Source organism: Ambystoma mexicanum, chromosome 2q (assembly GCF_040938575.1).
Source record: "Ambystoma mexicanum isolate Mex_15411 chromosome 2q, UKY_AmexF1_1, whole genome shotgun sequence".
Classification (NCBI taxonomy): Eukaryota; Metazoa; Chordata; class Amphibia; order Caudata; family Ambystomatidae; genus Ambystoma; species Ambystoma mexicanum.
The window spans coordinates 302,408,924-302,428,922 of NC_090924.1; the positions used below are offsets into that span (position 1 = coordinate 302,408,924).

General features: G+C 44.2%; 1 protein-coding gene across 6 annotated transcripts in view; it reads left to right on the top strand.

Moving 5' to 3' along the window:
• Positions 1-19,999, top strand: part of LOC138569353 (uncharacterized) — a 1,814,236-nt gene that overhangs the window by 805,932 nt on the left and 988,305 nt on the right. For all 6 annotated transcript variants that reach the window (XM_069647265.1, XM_069647261.1, XM_069647266.1 and 3 more), the window contains one exon: positions 17,033-17,250. In XM_069647265.1, the coding sequence (XP_069503366.1) occupies positions 17,033-17,250 (218 nt within the window). The remainder of the gene's footprint in view (positions 1-17,032; positions 17,251-19,999) is intronic.

Consider the following 19,999-nt stretch of genomic DNA (forward strand, 5'->3'; position numbering starts at 1 on the left):
TCAAATAGCCAAAAAATAAGCAATAACTGGTGTCAGTTGATACAATCTGCAGACCCTCATGTCCTCCCCACCGCCCCATTGGCTACTTGAATCCTGATATTTTGTGTACTCAGGACCTTGGGCTGTAGATCTACTTGGAGTCCAGCAGATGGTCTCTTTGATTTTGTTAACCACTAGCATTTTCCCTTTTTTCTCCCCCCTTTTCCTTTTATGGAATGCTACTTGCATACACAATCGTGAGGTAGTACATGATTAAGATGTTAAATTTCACGACTCGTATCAAACATGAAATATGATACATCGTAACAACTGGCTGTCCTATGCTTAAATAATATTAGATCTGACCGGTACATACAGTTGCCGTTGGCGCAGTTAGATCATTTAATACAGTTTGCACACCCATGATCAATAGCAGGTGGATAGGGGGGAAATGCCTGCTTTGAGTGAAATAGATGAAACAATGCACAAATATCTGGTGACCTCTGTTGTGATGACAGTAAACTACAGTATACCATGTCCTGTTCATTGTACAATGTTAGGTCAGAAAGCCATGGTTTTAGAGTGCTTGTGAAATCCACCTAGCAGCCAAGCAATAGTGGAAGAATCAGTGATAGACTGGTAATATCCTCCGGCTCGCGAACAGCCTCTGTCCAGAAAGCAGGTGCTTAAACTTAGCTTGACTATAAAACAAGGAGTCCTGCTACTTGGTTTGTGTATGTTTTAATTCTTTAAAGAATGAACTGGCTGTAGACAATCAGCTCTATGAACCCAATAAAAGTCAATTTCTAGGTACGTGTTGTTGTTATGCTAATGAATGAGGCTACTACTTGTACTAAACAAGGCAGCCCTCTTTAATCGGCTGTAACACTGTCTTTTCTTTTTGTTATTTGCATGAAACTAAGGTAACAAACAGTGAGAAGCTAATTATTTCTTCCTTAGCAAATTTACATGAACTAAACATAAATAATCAATTCAACACAGAATGACAATGTAACAAACAAAGCCGAGCAATGTTTAAAAGAACCGTCAATCCCAAAGACGGTAAGCATGTACATTGTTATCATTCTAGAACAGACATATTGTCAAAGTGGTCAGACATATTTGCAACAAGGAACAAACATGAAATGAGTGCAACAATATACATCCTAGTATGTGGCCTCATCTGAGACCTAATGTAGGTCAATCTGCAGGCAAAAGTGACCAATCCTTGATCCATGATAAATATTGTGCAATCGCAGACTAAGCCCTATTGTAATAGTTATACTAAAGTGGGCTGTTAACTTTGTACGCCACTGGGACGCTGCACCCGAACATGGGAGGAATACGGAAGCAGCCGCATTTCATTGTCACGATATCAGAGATAATCTATGCACAGCGAATTGCTGCGGAACTATGAATGGTAACTTTTCTTTTTGAAATAAACTAAGGCTATCATGTTACAGATGTCCTTGTATAGGTGTTTTAGCACTGGAGCCAAAGATTGGATGGGCATACTCTAAACTGGGTATATTGAGGATATAGCTTGGTAAAGGCAGCATGTGGATTTAACACTAGCCCTGATGAAGACCGGGTACAGGCTGAAACGCGTGTCACCGGCTTTTCTGTTCTGAAGACTATAATACAGCCTGGACTTTGAGTTCAATCGCCTTCTTGTGCATTTCTTTACAAATAAAGATTTGAATGTTTGTTGGTACTTTAACTATATTTCCCATTACAAATTCTGGCTTTGAAGAAATGTTGTGGGGGAGTTGAGGAGCACATGTGTTTGAGTCACACTGGTTTAACTATTGTAACAGTCACCTGACTGTTTGACCTAATATATGCCCTCTGCAGTAGATTCACTTGTAACCATCTATTGCAGGATTTCAGGAAAAATCTGTGTGTAAATGCAAGACCTCTGCACATCGATGAAAGTTGTTCCCAAATCCTTTCCCATTTAGCATTAGGGGTGTATTTCTGCAGTGGGATAGCAAGCTGGTCCATACCATGCAGTATAGACCCAATATTTGTACATTGCGCCACATTTAACATATTTCAGTAATAACTCCAGTGGTTCCATGGGGCAGCAGTGGCAGATCACAGATCACTGTGATTAGATTTGAAAAAGCGTGCCCTGATTTTAGTCGGGCGTGGGAGCTAAATGTTCAAAACTCCAATGCAGGGTCTCTGGTATACACAAGGTCTCATCAAAGGTTTTCTGAAGTGCCTCTTCCAAGCAAGGACTGTACAGTACAGCGCACAGGATCAAACAGATGTTCTTCAAGAGGCCTGCCAGACAGAACAAGCGAGTAAAGTCTGTAGGGTTGAGCGGACTATCGCTCCGTAGAGACATGAGTAAAGTCAGTGCTGACAGCACCTCAATACACTACAAACTGAGCCAATGCTACGAGGAAGAATGTTGTCTGGGGCGACAACACTGTCTTGAAAATGGTGCCTAACAAGTGTTTCCCAACTAAACCTTTGGAATATGTATAAATGCCTGGGCAATATTATTCTTTTTGGAAGCAAACATCTTCCCAAATGCTGAAATTAGTAGGCAGGCCCACCTTCACATGAAGAGCTTCAGGAGTCTGAATAAACAATGTTTAGCTCCAGCAGTCTAGATAGAATTCTAAAGACATGCATAGCCAAATGGGCAATCGGGTTTGCTTGCTGACGACCTGAGGTCACTAGGACAGTGGGTAGAATTAGTAAGAGGGAAAACATCTGAGTTCAACCAACTTATTTGAAGGCTCACAATGTTCCAAACTGCTCAATCTTTTCCTGGATAGGCAATAGGTTATGTGCAGGATTTTTTTATATAAGGCTAGCCTCATCTGCGTTTAAGTATATAATAACCGATGATCATCAAGGGCTAGACCGTGGTGGGCATGCGATGCCTAAACAATGTAAGTCTTAGGCTGGATGGCAAGAGTAACAGTGGTGAGAGCAGACACCCCTGTCCATTTCCCCTCAAATGAAAAATACCCCTGCTGCATGCGTGCTACACAGACTCTGCAACTGGATTTTTATAGAATAGCCGAATTGCTTGTAGGATGAAACCCTATATTTCCATCTTCTCTAAGATGGTGAAGAAACATGTCCATGACACAGAAAGAAAGAGCTTTTTGGCATTTGAAAATGTAGCTAAAGTCTGTGTTTGAGGATTAAGCTGAGAAAGAAAACCAAACCGCTGTGTTTGTTGAGAGTAGTTGACCTATACAGGATATATCCAGACTGGTCCAGATGTACCCAAAAGGGTTGTATGTTGAAGCCTACCAGCCAGTACCTTGGTGAAAATCTATGCATCGTAGTCATTGGGGACAGCAGCCGTTATGAGTTGTAAGCCAATGGATCCATAGGCTTTAAGTGTACCCCGAGGGATTGGCTAATAAGCTCAAATGCATCACCTCGTCCCATAACTTCAGCAAATGGGGATCCAGAAGAGGAGTAAAGTCTGATGGGAAGCCATCACTTCTAGGAGATTTCAACACCAGAAGTACTTCTATTACTTGACTTTCCACAGCCGCTGAATCCTGCTGCTTAAAAGCCTTAGAATCAAGGTATGCCGCTTTTTAGGGCCCCCTAAAAAGTTTTTATTCCCAATTTTATATATACACGAACTTGCACAAAATAATAAAAAATTAACAAAGATCCCAAAGAAGGGGCAGTTAAGGTTCCAGCATTGGTATTTTATGTTTGGTTTGTGTCTAGTCATTAATAACATTGGCATTCGAACCGTTTTAAAAAACGTCAACTTTGTGTACATTGTAACCCTAAATTCATACATTTGTTTATTAATTTTATGACTGCCACCCTATAGCTAAGGTGAAACCTCAGTGCATTGAATTTCCACAACATTCTGTTGCTATACCTTTTGAAGAGTTTGACAAATGTGTTTTAGAACTTTACAGACAATTAAGACTCGTAGCTATGATTGGTTTTCCCATAGTTGAACTGCACACATTTTGCCCACGAGCACAACCCAGACAGTTGAGTGGAATTTGTACACATTTGTTTTGTTAGTAGGGCAAAGGACAAATAGAGACCTTTCCTATATGGTGGGGAACTGCCAATTTTTAATAATAAAAAATAGGACTACAACAGGATCCTCTTTTCCCCAAAACCTTTTATCCGTCTCCTATAATGTTTTGTAGGAGTGTAGCATTTCAAAACTGAAAATGTGCAATTTTTCCTCTGTAGGATTTGAGAAATGCTTGCTAACACTGCGGAATCGCAAGTATATTAAATCATGTAAGGTGTGGGGCAGGGGTTAAAAATTCTAACTGCATGTTACTAGCCAGACATAAAGTAAATGGCTCCCTCAATTAGTCACATACACACAGCATTCTTTTTTCAACTTGCCAGGATTGTCAGTTATCACTATGTAATGGCTAGTGACAAGTGCATATTTGGAGTTCTGTAGTAGGGAATGGGCACGTTTCACCACATGACGGGTGGGGCGATGCGGGTGATGTGTGAAGGTTTAGAGGATTGTGGTAGCCTATAAAAGTATTTTACTTGCACTGTTCCCCATGTTCGCAAAATGGGTGTGCAGTGTTATTTTTGGCTCTAAAGGTGAAGACCATGAATTAAAGGGGTGTACCACAAATGTAAAGGTGTTTGGAAAGCAATCATCGTGTGGTGGGAGCAGCAACTAAATTGGGGGAAAACAAGGTGTGTGGGATGCTTTTAAAAAATTATGATAAAATGGGGAGCAGGAGTGGGCTAAGATTAAGGGCCCCATTAAGAGTTTGGTGGTAGCGTTAAAACATGCAGTATCACTCCTACCACTCTGCCAAAGCTCATATGCCCGCCTGCTTTTGTGTGCAGATAAATGCCACCTTCTGTAAATACCAAACGCCATAGAATTGTATGGGACTCCAAAGTGGGGAATAACTAAAGGACCACATTACAAGAAATAATGCTGAACTTTCCTTGTACCCAGCATTTACAGAATTCAGTAACTGTAAGAGTTTAGCATTATTACCATAATTAAAACTGCCTAACTTTAAATCGGGCCTTGGGAGATAAAAAAAAATAAAAAAGGCAAGTCCATTGCTCTCAAGTATAATCATTTTTTATTTATAACAGGCTTAATACCCAGAGGTTTCTAAGCGCGGATCCGGGGATCGAACCTGTGTTGCTCTCTCGTCTTGCTTCCAAGGCATGCATCCGAGCTATCCTCCCGAGACCTCTAAAGATTTCAGGCTACTGAAAGTGCAACACTTTTGGCTAAAATGGACTACCTGGCCTTGCTCGTATGTTCGAAAATCACTGGATGCGCAATTTGCAATGCAAAACTGCTACTTCTAACAGAGAATGAGGTCAGCGCTGGGCCAGGAGTGGGCTAGCTCAAGGTATTGAGAGATATTGGTAATGATGGAAAGGATTTGAAAGATCCTTGTGATGAGTTGTTGGCTGTTTGGCTGTGAGCAGCGCTGCTGGTGAGGAATTGCCTTCTTTAGAAGACAAAAAATCCCAGAACCATTTTTTTATTTACTTTTTATTTCTGCCGTGATACTTTTATGAAGGTATAAAGATAAGTTGCGTGTCCACTGTCCTTCATCTACCTCACTGGCGCGTGGACAATGGGGCTTCCCACCTTCTGACTGCGTGCTGCCTGTCACTACCTGACCTCAGTCGACCACCAACTCCCAGCCTGACTAGTGTGGAAATCTACCCATCTGGACCTTTGACTACCGCCATCTGGCCACTTCCAGCCCGCATACCGCCTTCCATCTCCTGGCCTTTGCTGCCTACTTTGGTCCTTGTACTCACCATCCTAACGGATCAACTGCAGCGTCGCCCGCTCCACTCCGACGGTGAACCGCCCACCATCTCAGTTCCACGGACCATCTGAGCCCACCCAGACCCTGGCCGGCTGCCACGCCCTAGGCCCTCCACTCCCAGTATCAGTCCCTGACCTGCCTGCTGTGGTCGCTCACCCATTCCTCTCTATGGCCTCCTGCTGCCTACTTTGATCCTCGATCTTACCATCCTAAAGGATCAACTACCTCTGACTTCTCCTCCTGCTCAGCTACGCCCTGCTGCTCTGTTCCTAGTTTCATTCGCCCTGGTCTTGATTGACCTATCTCCCCATTACACCTTCCCTCTCTCCTCCCTCCTTCTTTTATATGCACAGTTCCCCTTCTTTTCCCCTTTATTCCTTAATGCCACTCTCCTCCCCTCTGTTATGTGCACTGCCAAAAATCTTTCTCCCCGTCCTCATTCCTCTCCCCCCTTCAATCCCTCCCTCCCCTATTCCCTTCCTCTCCTACTCTCCTTCTCCCTCCTCCTCATGTCCATTCTCCTCTTCAATCCCCTTCCCCACTCTTCCCATTCCACACCTAGCCTCCCCACTGCTCATCCCTCCAGCCTCATGAATATTGCTCCCTGGAACGCCAGATCCCTCTGCAATAAGACCGCTGCTGTTTTGGACATGTTATTTTGTCTCAACCTTTATTTCCTATGTCTAACTGAAACCTGGATCCCCCTTCACAGCTCCACTGTCCCTGCTGCCCTCGCCACCTCCTCTTCATCCTTCTCTCATATCTCTCCGTCTACTGGTCGTGGCGGTGGTATTGACCTCCTCTTCCACCCTAAATACCTTTCCTCTACCTCCTCACACTCTCTTATTTCTTTCCCTTCCTTCGTATACCTTTACAAATCCTTTTCCTCTCCTCATCCTATCTCCTTTCTAATCATCTATCGGCCTCCTGGCCTCCTTTCCTCCTTCTACAACAACCTTGATCAGCTCCTTTCACTTATCTCTCCCTCCCCCTCTCCTCTAACTGTACTCAGCGACTTTAATCTTCACCTCCCTGCTCCCCCTCAACCCTCCCCCCTTTTCTCCATCCTTGACTCCTACGTCTTTTCCCCTCTTCCTTTCTCTCCTACTCACTCTTCTGGCTCCACTCTTGATCTTATCTTCAATTCAACCTACCCCTCTTCTACTGTCTCTACACTACCTATCTATCTCTCCGACCATGCTTTACTCTCTTTCTCCCTTACTCCCCTTCCCCATCCTTCTTCCCCTATACCCCCCTACCATCTTTACTCGACATGAGCTTCGCAACTTTGATCCGTCCCTCTTTCTCGACACTTGCTCTTCTTCTCTCCCCTCTCTCCATGATTTCTCTTCCCTTTCGGCCAGTGAAGCACTATCCACTTTCTTCTATCTCCTCCACTCTTGATCTACTTTACCCCCTCTCCTTCTTGCGTCCCACTTGTAAACCCTCTCAACCATTGCTGTCTCCTCAACTTCTCTCCATGCGTAGTCTCCTCCGATGTCTTGAGAGACTCTGGCTCAAATCTCCTTCGCTATCCAACCAAACCTCATATTTCTCTTAACATTCTCTTTTTGACTCATGCCTCTCCTCGGCTAAACGTTCCTACTACTCTAACCTTCTCCACTCCCAAGCCTCTCACCCTCGCCATATCTTCCAAACTCTTGCTCGTCTTCTCTCCCCACCTACCCCCGACCCTTCAGCCTCTTCCACCCTTTCTCCCTCTGACTTTGCACACTTCTTCTCCTCTAAGATTATTGTTCTTCGTCAGAAAATCAATTGCTCTTCTTACTCCCCCCCCCCTTCTCCCTCTCGCTATTCCCCCTCAACCTGCATGTCTGACTTCTCGCCTGTCTCCCCTTATGACGTGTCCATCCGCCTGTCCAAAGCCCTCCCCACGTCTGCTCCAACTGACTCTCTCCCCTCCCTTCTTATCCCTAAGATCTACCCTTTTCTTATTCCCTACTTAACTTCCTTCTTCAACACCTGCCTTTCCTCAGCTACCTTCCCCTCCGCTTTCAAGCATGCCACTATCATACCGATTCAGAAGAAACCTTCTGCTGATCCCCTTCTTACCTCTAGCTTCCGTCCAATCTCTCTTCTCCCATTCCTCTAAACTACTTGAACACCTTGCCTATTCCCAGCTCTCAACCTTTGTCACCAATCTTTCTCTCCTAACCCCCTCTCAATCTGGCTTCAGACATAAACACTCTCCTGAAATGGCCCTCACCTATATCCTTAACTCCCTCCTCTCCGCTCGACATTCTAAGCAATCCTCTGTCCTTATTCTTCTTGACCTCTCTGCTGCTTTCGACACTGTTGATCACCGCCTTCTTCTCAACACTTTCTCCCTTTGGTTTCAAAGGCTCTGTTCTTAACTGGCTCTCCTCTTACCTCTCCTCCCGCTCATTTACTGTCTCCTGGAACGGCCGTTCCTCGCCAACCCTGCCTTTGGAATACGGCGTACCCCAAGGTTCGGTTCTTGGTTCTTTCCTATTCTCACTCTACACCTCTCTCCTTGCCCCTGTTATCTCTTCATTCGGTATTTCTCACCATTTCTATGCACTTCCTTTCCTTCTCTTCCTTCTCTACCGATCTCCACCTTAAACTCTCTTCCTGTCTTGCTGCCATTAAAAACTGGATGTCATCCCGCTTTCTTTCCCTCAATACTGATAGAACTGAAGTCTTATTCTTCCCTTCCAATTCTCTTCCCCATCCCTCTCCTCCACCTTTCATTCACTTCACCCCTCTAATCTTCCTATCTCTGTCCACGCTCGCAATTTAGGCATTCACTTTGACTCCTCCCTCTCCTTCTCCCATCATATTTCTCTTACCACTTGCGCCTGTCGCTACCACCTCTTTAACATTTGCAAAGTCTGCTCCTCTCTCACTTTCCATCTAATTAAACTTTTAATCTCTTCCCTTATCTTCTCTTGCCTCTTCTACTGCTCCTCCTTACTCTTTGGACTACCTACTTCTCACCTCCGCCCCCCCACACCTTAAATCTATCTACCATTCTGCCGTCCGTACCCTCTGTCTCCTTACCTCCCGAGACTGCATTTCTACTTCCCTTTCTTCCCTTGGCTGGCTTCCCTTTCACTCCCAACTTAAATTTAATTTCCTAAATTTAGTCTTTAAATCTCTCCATGACCTTGCTCCCCCTTATCTCTCCTCTTTCCTCTCTTTCTACACTCCTTCCTGCTCCCTTCGTTCAGCTGATCACTTCCTTCTCACTGTTCCTCCTGCCCCGTGTGCCCCCTCCCGTTTCTGCTCCTTCCAGCTCCTATCCCCCCTGCACTGGAACTCCTTACCTCTCTCAATCTGCTCTATACCTACCTTCTCCTCCTTCGGCACTTCCCTAAAACCTCTCTTCCGCAATCAAACCCTCCTTGCCTCTTGCTCCCTCTCCTTCCCTTGTCTATTCCCTATGATCCTCTACCTCCCCTTCCCTCCACCCTCCTCCATTCTCGCCCTTATACCCCTTCTGTTTCTCTACTCCGTCCCCTCCTCACCTTTCCCTCTTCCCTCACAGTTTAATCGCTCTTCTTACTGTTTTGTTGGTTTGATTCATAATTGTAAATTACTTCTACTGTTATAATGTTATATGTATCCAGTTGTTAAATTGTAAAGCGTTTTCCAGTTAAGCGCTATAGAAACATAATAAATACAATAAAGGACGAATACACTGGTTTGAATGGTTTTGCATTGTCTTGTCAGTTAGGTAAAGGACTTTGCTTCAGTACTGCTGTTAAGGAGAAATAGGTGGAACGTGAGGGAGCTATAGCGTAACTTAAAACAGGAAATCACTTGGCGGGGACATGGGTGTTGATTGCAGGACTGCAGTGGGGTTTGAAGGGTGTCTCTTCTGTGCCTGCATAGAGACAATTTGTAATTATTTTTATTTAATGTGATACAGCGAACAAAATTCACTTTTCACATATGTACAAAAAAAACTATTTAAAACTACACATTAAAAAGAATGTCAAATGGCAGGTAAATGATGGATTCCCAGTGCAATGAGGACCTGCTTGGCAAGTCCTGGGCCCCTGCCGTGTTCAGTGGCACCTGGCCGTGGACCGTGACCACATACCTGTGCTGAGTCCCAGTGGCTACTTTAGATGGCTTTGTGGGCCAGGAGCATGTATGAAGTCCATTCCTTGATCGAATTGTCCTAGTTCATTGTGCACAGGTCTGCATTTTGACAAAAGAATTTGGTAAATAAACTGGATTTTATTGTTAATCTTTTGCAAAGGTGAAATGGGGAGGGAAATGGCAAAGTAGGAGGATTGAATTTCGTTCAAAAGAACTTTAATTAAGAGAGAGATTGAAAAGATGCAATGCAACAGAACACTTGACATTTAGTGAAAGAAAACTCTAAAGTGACATTAAGGTGGCGGTATAATGCAACAAAACCCCAGAAATTTGGTAGCAGCAATAAGCAAAGCCAGCTTAACGCTGAGTCCCCAGTTGCACAACATATGAGCACACTGATGACTGACATTGATGACATCACTAGTTATTGGGGCGGTTCTGGGTGCACGCTTGGGCATGGCAGTTCCGTTGGAGACTTGAATCGCCAACATTTCCAGATGGTAAAGTTTTTTAATTCCCAGCCCCTGTATTTCTCGGCCTTGACCTTTCGGGTGCCAAATGCCCATTTACACATGCAGATGCTTCAGTAACTGCAACGCTTACATTGGTCTCAGTTTCAGGGGGGAATGATGAACCTTTTACAGATCTCGTGTAGTGTATCATAGAACTTCTGTTGGTGGTCCCTCAGAGATAAAATAGCTTAGGGGAGAACATTTATGGCGCCCCTTTGCTGAATCTTTTAGTATTCATGGCGCCTCTCTGAAGGGTTGTGGCAACAGGGTTTTAGTTAACTGCAGAGGCAAGAGAGCACATCAGCCTCCTGGAAATGGTTGATTTTCTTCCATCCACACCTGGCAGATGTGTCCAGATTCTGTTGAGCACCACCATGGCTTTGCAGTACCATAACAAGAGAGGAAATAACAATTTACTGCCTCTACAGGGAAACAATGCACCTGGTCTTGAGGACCATGTCTCCCATGTTGTTATGGGCGCCCTGAGCAGTCCTTCAGGCTCTTTTTGGGAACCATCATGAAATCCAGGTTAAGATCTTCACCACTTAGGGGACCCTTCAGATGGAGCCTTTTTCCCCCCAGTATCAACAGGAACTGTGAATTCTGTTCCATCATGCCTTGGGATTTCTGTTCCAAGGAATGTCCTCCAGGTGGATTCATTGATTGTAGAGTGGAATATCGACTGCTTCTTTCTGGTGCCCCGGATTCCGGTCATCCCACTTGTCCTCAGGAGTCTCAGCTCTAACTTAATCTTGATTTCTCTGGTTTAAGCCCAAAGGACATGGTAGCCAAAAGTTATTGAAATATCCACCTGTTTTCCCTGGCACCTCCTGATGAGGGTGTTCATAGTCACTGAATCGGAAGGTGCAGTCCTCTATCCAAGCCTTAGCAGCATAGGTGTGGTACTGTGGGACCTGTTGGATGATGTCCTGATGTGGTGCGCTCTTCCCAGGAGATGTCTATGGTTCTCTGGCTGGTGCTTTGGCAAAGTTCTGGATCTCGATTGGTCTGACCGTCTGTTCTTGATTTTCTGCTTTCTTTTTCCCATGAGGACCTTCATAGCCTGTCGGCTACCTAATTCTTTAATCAGTCCAAAACATGGCACCTTTACTGTCCCCACAGTTCTACCGTTTTGTTAGAGGGTTAGCTAACCAGTTGCCACCACACCAGTTTGTTGTTCCTGTATAGGATTTGAAACTTGGCATGGCACTTCTGATGGTGGCTCCTTTTCAATTCATGGTCTTTGAGGTTTCTCACCCTTAAGGTGTTCTTACATTCCATCACTTCCACACCAGGTTAATTCCTACATCTTTTTGGCAAGCCTGCTTACCTAGTAGCCTCCAAGCAAATTGTTTGTTAGACCATCTGTCTTTGCCAAGGTTGTGTTGGGGTGTAACCTGTTTCTGAAGATGCATCTTTTGAGCCGCTTTCCTCCATCTTGTCCAGCTAAAAAGTAGTAGTTTCATCTTCTAGACCCCAATAAGGCTCTTGGATGAGGGACATCATGGAGGTCGACAAGCTCTGTGTTTGCCAGTTCTTGGATTAGCAGGGATTTTTGTCAAACTGACCCTGTTTAGGTGGCTTGTCCAGAAATGGCGAAATTTTGCCAACCAGAAAATGTCTGCCCATCTGAGGGCTCATTCTGTCAGAGGCCTGGTGGTTACCTCTGCTTTGCAGAGAGGTGTCCCTGTTGACATCTGCCACCAAACACTACTGGCAGGATTCCTTCTCGGGTCGGGACACCTGCTTTGCTCGTCGAGTGCTCTTGGTTTCCTTAGCATAATGATGGTTCCTCGCGCACCTTGTTTTGGAAGACTTGCTAAGTTGACCAATTTGTGGGAGAAAGTAATCAATCAGAAGAACTCACTTTGCTTCAGTAATGTTTTTTTCAGATGGATTATTACCTCCACCCACAGATTTGTTATTCCTATCCAGTCCTACTGATCATTTGGAATGCTTGTAACTTATTGCATATATGCATATATATATATATATATATATATATATATATATATATATAGCCGCCAATTCCATAGCCATTCTTTCCTGATATGACTAGGAATCGTGGTATAAAAAGCCCCATCTCAGATTTCCTGCTGGATGTCAAAAAGGATGAGACACTTTACTTGGTACATGAAGATGAGGCTGCGTCTGATCATGCCATCACCGTAGCCCTAGATATAGTGGACACAAGTTTTCCACCAAATGGGAAATTGGGCTGTGCTGAGGCGCAGAGGGTGGTTGAAGGCCACCAACTTCCTCCCAGAGGTGCAGCCTAAAATCACACACTGACACTGCCTGCTCCCTGGGCACCATGCAAGAGCTGAGGCGTCCCTTTTGAGCTGGGAAGGGCAGATTCTCCAGGGATTATCGGGCATCATATCGCCAACTGTCGTGCACCACCTCGCAGGATGCATACAGGAGGAGGTTGCAGGCATACAGAGGCACGCAACAACGAAGTGGATACTCTTCCTGCATGCAAACTCCCAAGCAGGCCTGACCAGCATCAGGGCCCGGGCCCCCACTTCAGAACCGCAGTGGGAGGCTGGTTGTCATAGTTTGTCGATCAGTTGCACAACATCTCCACTGGCAAGTGGGTGCTCGGGATCGTTCAACACAGGCACACCCTAGAATTTCCGAACGAATGCCGCTCCAACCCTCCAATACGAAGAAAGGAACAACATCTGCTACTCCTTTTACAGGAAATGTGATCGCTGTTAATAAAGGGGGCTATAGAAGCAGTGTCATCGCACCTCTTGTGCTCCGGTGTACCATAGCTACTTTCTGGTGAGAAAGAAGTCTGGTGGGTGGCGACCCATCCTAGACCTCGGGCAGTTTCACAAGTTCTAAAATTGCAAATGTTCTGTACGGTCATGCTGCAGCACGTTCTCGACCAGCTGGAACTGCCAGACTTTCTCTCCTCTCTGGACTTGGAGCATGCCTACTTCCACATTCCCATACATTGCAAGGACAGATGCTTCCTTTACATCGTGATGCAAGTCAAACATTAGCAGTTCAAAGCTCTAACCTGCGGCCTAAAACAATCTTCAAGAGTCTTCACAAAATGCCTAGCTCCGGTGGCTGCCCATCGCCACCGCTCAATCATTTACGTCTACCAGTCCCTAGACGACTTGCCAATACCTGCACCCTCACAGCCGTAACCCTTGCAGCACACCAAAGAGACCATCCAGTGCCTGACTTCTCTGGGATTCTCCATCACCTTTCCAAAGACATGCATATCGCCGTCTCAGAACGCTCCGTTTCTCGGCTCATGACTGGACGCTCTGCCATGTCTGGCGACTCTCTCGGAGGAGAGTCCAAGCCATACTCCACAAGGTTCAGCAGCAGTTGTCTCTCTCCAGCTGACAACAGTTCGCTCCGACAAGTCTCTGCTGGGCATGATGTCTTCCACCATTCCTCTGGTACCTCACTACAGGTTTCATATGAAACCTTTAGGAGTTCCTAGATGCCAGGTGGAAACGGGTGTCGGGCTCCTGGAACATCAAAATGAAGCTCAGCCCGGTGTTTCGGCGAATTCTACATTGGTGGAGTCATCGACAACACTGCACACATGGCACTCCCTTCCACCCACAGGCACATCAGGCCACGGTGACAACCAGTGCCTCCCTGGAAGCTTGGGGAGCGCACACAGGAAAATTCCATGCCAGAGGCCTCTGGAAACCGTTTTGGAGCTCCGATCAGTGTTTTGTGCCTTCAAGTCATTCAGACCCCATCTACAGGGCAGGGTGGTTTGCATCGTCACAGACGGCACAACCCCCATGTTCTACATCGGGAAGCAATGAGGGACGTGCTCCCCTTCTCTCCAAGGAATTGCAAATGCTGTGTAACTGGGTGAACTCGCACAATATGTTCCTCCTTCTATTTCATCTGGCAGTGATCCACATCATCATTGCAGATTCCCTCAGCAGGGAACTGCAATCCTGCCATGAATGGGAACTCTGTCAAGACCAGGTTCTTCATTTTTCTCAACATGGGGCTGCCTGCAGATAGACCTTTTCGCCACAGCGGCCAACTCAAAGTGCGCCTAGTTTGCCAGCAGGTATCCTCAAATGAGGAGTCTATGGGACGCTTTCTCCATTCCATGGCAGGGCCTGTTTGTCTAGGCATTCCCTCCAATCCCACTCCCATCTACGAGTACTCAAGGCCCTCAAACAGAGCTCTTGCGAGATAACTCTCATTGCTCCGGCATGGCCACGCTGAATTTGGTACTCCGGCCTTCATCTGTCGGTAGCGCCTTGCATCAAACTGCCTCCTCTTCCAGACCTGCTCTCCAGAGAAGGAGGATATGTGCTGCAGCACTATCCAGCGTCCTTCAAATGGATGGCTTGGCTCCTGCAGCCCTAGAGTTTGGACATTATGCATTGCCTTTGGAATTCTTGCAATCCTGGCATAGGCCAGAGCTCCATCCACTCTATCATGCTAAAAGCACAAGTGGAAGCGTTTTTATATATTGTGTAATTAGCAACAGCTTGACCCTCTTCGAATCAAGCCTTATCAGATTCTACCATATCTTCTATTGAATTCAAAGGCAGGCTTAGCACACACATCCATAAAATTCCACCTAGCTGCTATCGCTCGTTGCACTCGCACGACGGGCAGGCCTTCTCTCTGGTCTCAGACTGGTTAAATAATTCCTCATGGGCCTGTTTCGGACTTTCCCTCCAGTAAAGAATCCTGCCCTGGTTTGACAGCTGAATGTGGTCCTCAACAAGTTAATTAGCCCGCTCTTTGAGCCTCTACACTGGGCTCCTCTGAAGATTCTATTTTGGAAGGCTGCTTTGCTAGTGGCTATTAATTCTACCAGGCGTGTCGATGAGTTACAAGCTCTCTCCTGTAATCCACCATATTTAACATTTCAGCAATCCAGGCTGGAGCCCTCATTTATGCTAATATTACAGGCAACTTTTCATCTCAGCAAGCCTCTGGTCCTACCGGTGTTCTTTGGCTCTCCCACCTTTCCGGCAGAGAGGGCATTGCATTCACTGTACTTTTCTGCTGCGTTACATATATTAACCCAGGTCATTTTTCAGAGAAAGGAAAGCATCTAATGACTAACTTATTCTTAAATGACCTGGGTAAATATATATATAACTTGTGCATATGAAAACCGTAAGATCTCTATGGCCTTGTGGTTACCTCTCTGGTCTCGCAGTCCTGCAGGTCTGGGTTCGAGACGGCACCAATTCTTTTTTTATTTTATTAAAATAGTGACATTGTCGCGCCCAAACATGCTGGCGCCAAAAGATCCCTGCGCCAAACTGGGCGCGCCGGACTGGACGTTCCAAAACCGGTCGTGCAGCCAAACGTCTGCACCAAACCAGTCCACATCGAACTGGCAGGACCGAAATGGGGTGTACTGTTCCAGACATGAGTTCCATTGCTTGTGTAGAGCTGTACTGCCTCCCATTGGTTGTGTATATGTACTGCTGTATAATTGTGTCCATGAGCATGTGAATCCATGAAAGATCCCATGCTGGAGAAGGAACAAGTTACTTACCTGTAACGCCTGTTCTCCAGCATGGGTATCTTTCATGGATTCACATGCGAACCTTCCTCCTACCCCTGTATGGCTCTTGTTGGTTCCTACCGCTACATTACGTGCACTTCCAAATCTGAAGATGACCACCAGGGGTGGAGCTAGGGAGGACTAATGCCATTGGCTTGGGCAGTATGGCCCAAAGTGACAGCAATAGGCTATATTATTGACAGGTAATATTTTAAGCTTTAAAGCTAAACTGCTTTAATATTAACAAGGATTCCCAGCATTACGACTGGGAATATCTATGAGCATGTGAGTCCATGAAAGATACTCATGCTGGAGAACAGCAATTACAGGTAAGTAACATGTTCCTTCTTTTAGTTTTCCCTATGTAACATATAGACCACATGGACATTTGATTCCATATATCACATTATTAGAATCATAAGTAGCAAAGTGTTTAAACCATATCTTTTTTCCAGTATGTGATGGTGTTCTTTCAAAATGTTGCTACAATGTTAAAGCACAAAAATGTACCCATTTTCCTGTGTCTTTTTTTTTTTTATTGGTTGCCTGTCTGTTTACATCAGCTCAGCTGACTTTTCCGATATGTCAGTATTGGAGCTTTTGGAAACAGTTTGTTCAAGGTAGGATCACATTTGTGTCACTATTTTACATAACTGAGCGCTCTGGTTTGAATACCTGGTAACATATACCAGGTGTGGATTATCAACATTTTCTTTTGCAGTTCTGCCATGTTTCTTAACTTCTACAGCTTCTATATTTGGTTCTTGGTATCCTTTTTCTGCACATTTTTTTTTTGGACATTTTTTAAATTCTTCTTTCCTCCATTCTAGTTTTGTCAGAGACAATTTGTTTGACACGTATCATTTGACTATATGGTAAACTAGAAATAGTATTTTCCAAATGACAAATACATGCATGGTATTTTTTCGGACCATATATTATCACTCCACCTGAATTTTGTGTGGTCGTTTTTGGTCGGCAGAAAGTCTTCTGCCTAACAGGGCCTACAAATCTAGACCCCAGACAAAATATCACAGGGCGTTCTTATAGGTGAACAAAAAACCTCTTCTGTTAATTAGAATTGTTTTGTTGAACATGTACTGTAAACATTCCTGTCTTTCCTTTGTTTCAAGGTTGCAATGTTTGCGAGAGAAAATCCCTTTCTATATGTGTAAATATGGAAATTTTGCAGAAGCTGCCCAGTCACTTGTACAGCTAAACTGTGCTTCCTGCTCATTGAACATTAACATATCTGTTTCGGACTTCACCCTCTATTTGAAGATGTTCCGAACTGAGAGCTGTCCATCTGGCAATATGCTGGTTGACCATGAAGAGTGGACATTACTCAAATGTAAGTTTCTACAGTGTTTTGTATATGTGATAAAAAATTGAAAGCAAGGGCTTAACATTTCTGTGAACTTTTCTTTTTTGAAAGTATAGAATATGCAGGAAGTGCTGTGGAAGGGGGGTGTAAAGGTTGACGAATGCATGCCTTGTTAAAACATGTTCTACCATTAATCATGTTCCAACTTAATAAAATAATTACCTTAGTTCAAAACTTTGAAAAAGCTGTTTAATATATCACTTGGATAGGGATCACTATGGTCAATAACAGGAATCTCTGTACAACATTTAAAAGGTGAAAGGACATGTTATTTAATTCTTTGTGTGGCGCAATTTGCCCTACTGCTTCAATTTACTGCGTTTGCAATTTATATCACCTCACCCCCCTCTAACCTCCTCAGAATATCTTCATGCCCATGAGGGAACCATAGATTCTTGAAAATATCATACCTCAAAAAGAGAAGCACCATGCTCGATTAAAAACCTAGTTGAATCTGTCACCATCATTCATACACATATTAGTCGGTCTCTCACTTAGTCCCTGCCCTCTGTCAAGCTCTCACATACCGGTAACCTCCTCTGTAACATTGATTGACCTAAGCTTGGTTGGTCACCCTTGCACACAAACCACTATTGCGATATAACATTCAACCATAGGATCTCTGTGATTCCCCCTTATAACACTGTCACAATCATTAATCTGTTTAGGGCAGTTGCAGTCGGCCATTTTCTTAGGAATCCAAAATATTTAAAGTAGAATTTTCTGTTGGGTGTTAATGAGGTCTAGGCTTGTACCACTTTTTTCAGATTTACCCCAATATGACCGGGAAAACAACCAATCCCAAAATACTTTTTGTTTCCTCCCCCTTTGCCTGCATATATATGAGGGGAGACCCCCCTCAAACCCACTCTTACCCTTCCACGTTTTTATAAATTAACTTTACTCTCCCCCGTGTCCCCCTTATATATGCAGTCAAATTGGGCATCCCGAATTTGTTTTTATTTGATTTGGTCTTTTGTACCTCAAACTTTTCGGATATTACCCTTTTTTCACTCTTGCAAGTGCAGTTATTTATGGCATGTGACTGAGGGTGATGTAAAGTTCTAATAGTAATTCTTTGCTTTATCCAGTCGATGTAGCTTCCGTTCCATTTGCTCGATTTGTCTAAGACACTGATATCCAAGCCCCTCCTAACGTAAAGCAATTTAAAAAGAAGTATGTAAATGAAAAACAACAAAAGTATTTTTTTCTGCAAAGAACAGCTTGCCTGCAGGCATTAGTATTTGATAATGAGGGAGTCCTGTTTCTGATATTTAAGCTTCAATGACTAGTGGAAAGGTATTACCTTACGTTACCCCTCCGCTGGATTTACAACATATATTCATATAGTCCTGCTCAAGTAGATTACTTTGCTCACAGGAGGTAGATATGTACAAAAGTATAATCTCAATGAGCTGAAGCACATGTGCCCTGTGCACCCCTGAAGACCTTTGTTGGAATGTTTGGCAAATGGTTAATCATATAATGTATTCAATTCGTCTCGTTTCACCCTCCAGTTGACTTTCAAAATAAGTAATATTGTGTTTGTCATGCTTGTCGACATACCCAAAATTCATTGTTTTTAGTTGTACTCTCAGTAGGAAGCTAGATGGACCCCCTGCCCTCTTGGAGTCTTTAAAAGCAGGTGGACTTTCACCTGGGGTTTTAGTGTTGGTTCTACGTGATTTCGCCGAAGTATTTTTCAATGTGGGACTTTTCATCGCCACGTTTTCATCGACCAAAACCCCCCCTTAATTAAATAATCATACCCCAACCCCAACAAAACACCCACCAAAAAATATTTTTTTTAAAAACTAGTTTTGGTGATGAAAATGTTGGCGATGAAATGTCCCATGTTGAAAAATACTTCGACGAAATGCGTGTATACCTTAGTGTGTTAACCAGCTGGAAACGCTTCTGTGTTGGCATGTGAATTGGATGGGATGCCTTGGTTAAAACGACTACCTAGGTGCTGTCCCCAAACTATGTCAGCTATGGCTGCTAGGAAATGTCCAGGTTGAAGGCTTCCCCACAACAAAAAAGGGGAGGGCACAGTGGGACATTCTCTGCAGGTAGGTGAATGTTTTTCATAAGTGCCCACTAGCTTTTACAGTTATTTAAGTAGCTAACATACCAAATGCTCCTTTGGTATCCCTCTCAAGGTAGGTATTAGCTGCCTTGCATTCAGGATTCTTTAAAGTAACCGTGTAAGTGTCAAAGCAACATGTTATTTTTTAGTGATTTGTTTATTATGGAGGACTGAGTTCTAATACCGCCCACCTAATCAATCCCACTCTACAATCTGAAATGGGCTGTTTTGATCTGAGCATTTTACTTTTATGTAAAGTAATAAATACGGGAAATGCAGGTGGTCCGCTAGCTCGCTTTGCTGGGTTAGTCACCTCACAACACTAACAATGAATTGTTTATTTCACTTTCGGTAATGGTAGGCATTTCTACCATGAAACAGTTTCCCACTGCTCGGGACAGCAAGCGAACCAGAAAGAAAGGGGGCAAAGAAGAGAATCCGTGCAAACCATCCTACAGCAGGAGTCAAACAAATAGGTGTTCAACTGTTTTCTAAACTGCAAGAGTAAAGGGATGTTCCTAATATCCAATGTGAGGCTAGTCCAATGTTTAATGCCAATGACCGTGCAAGATTTGCCAAATGTCCTTGATAAGCCTTATGATATCATAGTTTATTTGTATAGCGCCT